Source organism: Babylonia areolata, chromosome 28 (assembly GCF_041734735.1).
Source record: "Babylonia areolata isolate BAREFJ2019XMU chromosome 28, ASM4173473v1, whole genome shotgun sequence".
NCBI lineage: Eukaryota > Metazoa > Mollusca > Gastropoda > Neogastropoda > Buccinidae > Babylonia > Babylonia areolata.
Window position 1 is genome coordinate 11,182,994 of NC_134903.1, and position 6,800 is coordinate 11,189,793.

The 6,800-nt window shown below is 45.4% G+C and overlaps 1 protein-coding gene across 1 annotated transcript in view; it reads left to right on the forward strand.

Annotated features, from left to right (window-relative positions):
- The first annotated feature begins 755 nt into the window (after positions 1 to 755).
- Positions 756 to 6,800, forward strand: part of LOC143301788 (uncharacterized) — a 15,360-nt gene continuing 9,315 nt past the window's right edge. The window contains exons 1-3 of the mRNA XM_076616179.1: positions 756 to 985; positions 2,883 to 3,482; positions 5,479 to 5,693. Of these exons, the coding sequence (XP_076472294.1) occupies positions 809 to 985; positions 2,883 to 3,482; positions 5,479 to 5,693 (992 nt within the window). The 5' untranslated portion in view covers positions 756 to 808. The remainder of the gene's footprint in view (positions 986 to 2,882; positions 3,483 to 5,478; positions 5,694 to 6,800) is intronic.

Genomic DNA, 6,800 nt, shown 5'->3' on the forward strand with positions numbered 1-6,800 from the left:
CATCATTCGTTTCCTGTGTCATTCAATCAGATTTTAGGCACGCACACATACGCACTCAGACAGACATGTTATATTTCACTTGTATGACACTTTTATTTATATTTCCCCGCCATGTAGGCAGCCATACTCCATTTTCTGGGGTGTGCATGCTGAGTATGTTCTTGTTTCCATAACCCACCGAACCCTGACATAGATAACAGGATCTTTAACTTATGTATTTGATCTTCTGCGTGCGTATACACACGAAGGGGGTTCAGGCACTAGCAGGTCTGCACAAATGTTGACCTGGGGGATCGGAAAAATCTCCACCCTTTTCCCACCAGGCGCCGTCACCAAGATTCGAACCCGGGACCCTCAGATTGAAAGTTCAACGCTTTAACCATTTGGCTATTGCGCTCGTCTTGGGTTTGTGCAAAGTTTAGGAGTCTGATTCCGCCTTCTTTTAAAGCAGATGTGGTGTAGCGTATATGGATCAGTCGGTACGCTTTGATTCCTCCTTGAAAACTGAAACTGTGTTTAAGTGTTTCGTTGTTCAGAATCTGCTCTCTCTCTCTCTCTCTCTCTCTCTCTCTCTCTCTCTCTCTCTCTCTCTCTCTCTCTGTCTCTCTGTATCTGTCTGTCTCTGTTTCAGTTTTCACGCGATCATTCATGGTTCATATCATCATCATCATAATTAAGATTAATGTTGCTGTTGTTGTTGTCGATGTCGTTGTTGCTGTTGCTGTTGTTATCAGCATGATCATCATACGCTACTTTCCATTGGATATCCAGCGGGTGTATCGGTCTGTGGAAAAAAACAAAACAAAACATGTCACTGACCATCACACTGGCAGCCAAGAAACACAGAGCTTGTTTTGCCATACTGGGGGCAGCCATGTTGCTTTCCTTAGCAACGATACACTTCGTTGAAGTCCTCGTGACGCAGTCTCCTGTCCGTGGTGACGTCACGTCCGCTTCTCGACCGACGCTATGGCAACGTCTGTGGGTGAGTAAATTTAACCACGACGAGGCAGCAAGGTGGCAGAATGGTTAAGACGCTTATCTGCCGCTTTCAGTGTCCGTGAGGATCTGGGGCCAAATTCCTCTCTCGCCCTTTCTGCCAAGTTTAACTGGGGAAAAAAAAAATCAAACTAAGCGTCTAGTCATTCGGATGAGACGATAAACCGAGGTCCCGCGTGCAACATGCCCTTGGCGCACTGGTAAAGAACCTATGGCAACAAAAGTGTTGTCCTCTGGCAAAATTCTGTCAAAGGAATCCACTCTGATAGGTAACGCGAATACTCAGGACCGGACAAGCGCGTTGGGTTATGCTGCTCAGTGTCCAGCCATTTGCCTAGAAGATGTGATGTAGCGTATATGGATTTGTCCGAACGCAGGGAGCATTTGGGAAAGTAGTACAACGACCACAGCGAGGCACAAGCTGTGAAGACTGGATTATTTTGTAATTACTATAATTGCCACTCCCACCCCTTTTAGGCGTAATTTTCGCTTTCTTCTCTCTCTCTCTCTCTCTCTCTCTCTCTCTCTCCTCTCTCTCTCTCTGTGTGTCTCTCTCTCTCTCTCTGTGTCTCTCTCTCCTCTCTCTCTCTGTGTGTGTGTGTCTCTCTCTCTCTCTCTCTCCTCTCTCTCTCTCTCCTCTCTCTCTCTCTCTCCTCTCTCTCTCTCTCTCTGTGTCTCTCTCTCTCCCCTCTCTCTCTCTCTCTGTGTCTCTCTCTCTCTCTCTGTGTCTCTCTCTCTCTCTCCTCTCTCTCTCTCTCTGTGTCTCTCTCTCTCTGTGTGTGTCTCTCTCTCTCCTCTCTCTCTCTCTGTGTCTCTCTCTCTCTCTGTGTGTCTCTCTCTCTCTCCTCTCTGTGTGTGTGTGTGTCTCTCTCTCTCTCTCTGTGTCTCTCTCTCTCCCCTCTCTCTCTCTCTCTCCTCTCTCTCTCCTCTCTCTCTCTCTCTCTCTCTCTCTCTCTCTCTGTCTCTCTCTATTTCTCAACAACAACAACATCTACTACTACTGCTACAACAACAACAACTACTACTACTGCTGCTGCTGCTGCTGCTGCTACAGCAACAACAACTACTACTACTGCTACAACAACAACAACTACTACTACTACTGCTTCAATAACAACGACAACAACAACAACTACTACTGCTGCAACAACAACAACAACTACTACTACTGCTGCTGCTGCTACGACTGCAACAACCACTACTGCTACAACAACAACAACTATTACTACTACTACGACAACTACTTCTACTACTACTACTGCTACAATAACAACAACTACTACTACTGGTAATCATCATCATAATTATTCATAATGATGATAACGATATTACAATAACAACAATAACATTAATAGCAACAGCAATCACCACTATAAAACATTGTCTAGAGTGCTCTATTACCATCAGAAAATGAATACAGATGTATTCAGTTCTGTTCACTTTTGTATTTCCTGGATGAAAAAATGACTGCCTTGCTTACTCTACTACTCAGTCTCAGAAAATATATAAAATAAAATCTGACCAGATCAGTTCTGTATATTCTGGGAAAAGGCATTGTCTTGAATACTAAATAAAGTCAATTGCCTTCAGAAAAAAAATCAGCTCAATTCATCTCTGTATTTCGTGGATGCAAAAAAAGCACTGTCTTGCTAACTTTAACACTGTCGGAAAACAAGATAAATAGAATTAACTTCAATATTGTATTTCGTGGATTAAACACACACACACACACACACACACACACACACACACACACACACACACACACACACACACACACACACACACACCCTGTCATCCCCACTCTTTTACCGACAGAAAAATCAAAACATAATTCAATACAATTCATTCAATTCATTTCAATCCTGTATTTTCCTCGCCAGATTCCAAACGCCAGAACAAGCACGGTCAAGAAAGTTCGCCTTGTGTCCCACACTCAGGGTCTTCCTGGACAAAGCTCTCCAGGGAAGTCCTCACAGTCTCGCAGCTACAGAGATGAAATCATCTGGACGACGAAGAACATCCACTTGCTGATGGAAGACTCCGAGCCCTTGCCGGACATGGTTCTTCATATCGTCTGGTGCGGGACTGGAAGGTTCTTAGACTACCGGCATTACCTGTCCATCAAAAGCGCTGTGAAAATCATCCAACCCCGAAACATCATGTTCCATTATCAGTTGCTTCCCATGACGGACCCGGATGGATATTTCACGTGGTTCGAGCAGCTCCGCAGTGAATATCCCAACATGACGCTTTCCCAGATTGTGGAGATCCCGGAAGATTTTTTCAGCAACAGTTACGCACAGTACGCTTTCGTCTTCGATACCCTTAGGCAGTACGGGGGGATTTTCGTTCCCGAGGATTCCCTAGTGTTGAAGATCCCAGCTAGGGTTCGGAACATGAGTTTTGTGAGTGGGATTTCCTCTTGCAATCAGAAGGTGTTTTTTGCTGGGATGGTGATTGCCAGGAAGGACCAGTTTGAGGTAGGGGTTGATTAAAAAAAACAAAACCTCTGTTGTTCTTGCATGTATGGTGCACCCAGACCCTGCCCCCCAACCCCCCAACCCCTTCCCATGTGTTTGTATAATGGCCTGTGGCCCATGTATTTGTATTTCTTTTTATCACAACAGATTTCTCTGTGTGAAATTCGGGCTGCTCTCCCCAGCGCCACCCATTTTTTTTGTATTTTTTCCTGCGTGCAGTTTTTATTTGTTTTTCCTATCGAAGTGGATTTTTCTACAGAATTTTGCCAGGAACAACCCTTTTGTTGCCGTGGGTTCTTTTACGTGCGCTAAGTGCATGTTGCACACGGGACCTCGGTTTATTGTCTCATCCGAATGACTAGCGTCCAGACCACCACTCAAGGTCTAGTGGACGGGGAGAAAATATCGGCAGCTCAGCCGTAATTCGAACCAGCGCACTCAGATGCTCTCGCTTCCTAGGCGGACGCGTTACCTCTAGGCCATCAGTCCACTGTATAATAACTTGAACCATTTGTCTTGTCTGGCTTGAATGCTCTTGTCTGTCTGAGTCCTGGTTCTCGTTCTGCAAACTTGGCGTCAGATTCAGTTCAAAATGCTGTATTGTCTGAAATGAAATGAAATTATGGTGCTTAGAGCCTCGCTGACCACTAAGGCCATCTCAAGGCTATCGCCACGTTAATACCTACAACGAGGGTTAAAAAACAAAACAAAAACAAACAAAACAAAAAACAAAACAAACAAACAAAAAAAAACCCAATAAAAACTAGTCACCACTTTAACCTTTCCACTCAAAGTTTTAAGAACCTTCCATAGTTTAAAACCTTCAGATCTGATTAAAAATGTTCACTTCTTTCAAGAAGTCCATCAGCGCCCACGGAGGGACATCACGAAACAAGGTCTTCAAAGAAACCGCCGTGTAATGTCTGTGTCTAACGTCATGCAGATCCCAAGAGTCAAGGAGCACGTGTTTCACGGTGAGAGGCTCATCACAGGGAATACATTGATGGGCCTCTTCTCCCTTCAACAAGTAAAAACGAGTTTTTAAAAAATGTGCCCCGCATGCAGTCTGCACAGCACAGACTCCTCCTTTCTGTTCTTCACCCCTGATTGGAGGGTGCCATATTGTCTGTTTCAGTCCCCTGGAACAGAAAATGTTCTTCCAGGTTCATTCAAATGCTCGTCTCCAGATGAATACGTGATTTAAAAACACACGAATAACAGGCACCTCACTCTCTCTCATTTTCGTATGAAATACTGTTAAAATCATAAATAAGTTGATGTTCCACCCACCTTTTTTTCTACGCCGTTCTTTGCTCTTTTAAGTCAGTCATGGTGATACATTGTTTTATAAATGTTTTTTTTTTTTTTGGTTTAAGTTCTAATCGAATTTCATTTTGAAAAATGAAATGAGCTTCTCGGTTGTTTGAGGACTGGGTGTAAAACAACTACAAACAACAACTGATTTGGCTAGAGGGAGTGGGGGAGAGAGAGAGAGAGAGACAGAGAGAGAGACACAGAAAGAGAAACAGACAGACAGAGAGATAGAGACAGAGAGACAGACAGGCAGACAGAGACAGAGAAAGAGAGAGAGAGAGAGAGAGAGAGAGAGAGAGAGAGAGAGAGAGAGATACACAGGCTGACTAAGGAACCCCCCTCCCCCCAAACACACACACACATGCACACACACACACACACACACACACACACACACACACACACACACCTAACCCTACATCCACCCACCCCCAACACACACACACACCTACCCCTACATTGACCCAGCCCCAACACACACAGACACACACACACACACACACACACACACCTACATTGACCCACCCCCAACACACACACACACACACATGCACACACACACGCACACGCACACACCCACACCTACCCCTACATTTACTCACCCCCAACACACACACACACACACACACACACACCACAACAAAACAACAAAAATGACAAACGAGACAACAAATCCACACAGGTTCCAGAGCTGGAGATGCAGCAGGTGGAGAAACTGAGCACGTGCAACACGACAGCCAGCCCCCTCCACCCCTGCACCGTCAGCTACAAGTTCCGGCACAGCAGCAGTGTGGGTAGCCCCTCCTGCGTGCGTCTGACCTCCCCCGTCATGCCACGTGACCTGTGGACGTCACGTGACCGTTTGGCCGCCGTGGCCAAAATGATGGCTTATGGCCAGTGAGTTTCTCTCTCTCTCTCTCTCTGTCTCTGTCTCTCTGTCAAGTCAAAACGATCTTTACTGGGGTCAGGTAAAAGAATAAGCTTATACAGTCTTTATTATTATTATTATTTTATTTTTAAAAAAATTATTCTTCTTTTTTTTCGTTTGTGGGCTGCAACTCCCACGTTCCCTCGCATGTACACGAGTGGGCTTTTATGTGTATGACCGTTTTTACCCCGCCATGTAGGCAGCCATACTCCGCTTTCGGAGATGTGCATATTGGGTATGTTCTTGTTTCCGTAACCCACCAAACGCTGACATGGATTACAGGATCTTTAACGTGCGTATTTGATCTGCTTGCGTTTATACACGAAGGGGGTTCAGGCACTAGCAGGTCTGCACATATGTTGACCTGGGAAATGGGAAAAATCTCCACCCTTTACCCACCAGGCGCCGTTACCGAGGTTCGAACCCGGGACCCTCAGATTGAAAGTCCAACGCTTTAACCATTATTATTTTAAACTCTTCTCTTAGACAGATTTGGAATTTCGTGACACGGTTGTAGTTGTCAATCCAACAATCAGATCACTGTGATGCCCTCATAAAACGACAAGGAAAATTAGCTTGTGTGTTACAGCACAGCGAGAGAGTTGGGGTTTTGGGTTTGAATGCTGGTTGGCTAGTACCCTTAACTCTCTCCATACGAGCGGCGAAAGAGACGACGTTAACAGCGTTTCACCCCAATTACCATCATCAAAATATTGCAAGCGGAAGGCTCTTATACTGAAGAGGTGAATGTTGATCAAAGAATACCACAATTCTGACGACGGAAGCTAAAGGTTGGGTCATTCAGACACCCACTGGACATCCGATGGGTCTGTGCAGAGGAGAAGAGAGGACTGGCCGTACTGAGTGAGTTAAAGTCATGTTGGGTTTGTTTTGTTTTGTTTTGTTCGATGCAGTGGAGTGCTGTGTGAATGTCCATATGGCGTTCCAAGAGCTCCGAAGTACAGGTTGTTCTTCTGGCGTTCCTAAGGGGACGGGAGGGTGAAGTCCTGGCTGTCCGAAGAGGGGTGAAGTCCTGGCTGTCCGAAAAGGGGTGAAGTCCTGGCTGTCAGAAGAGG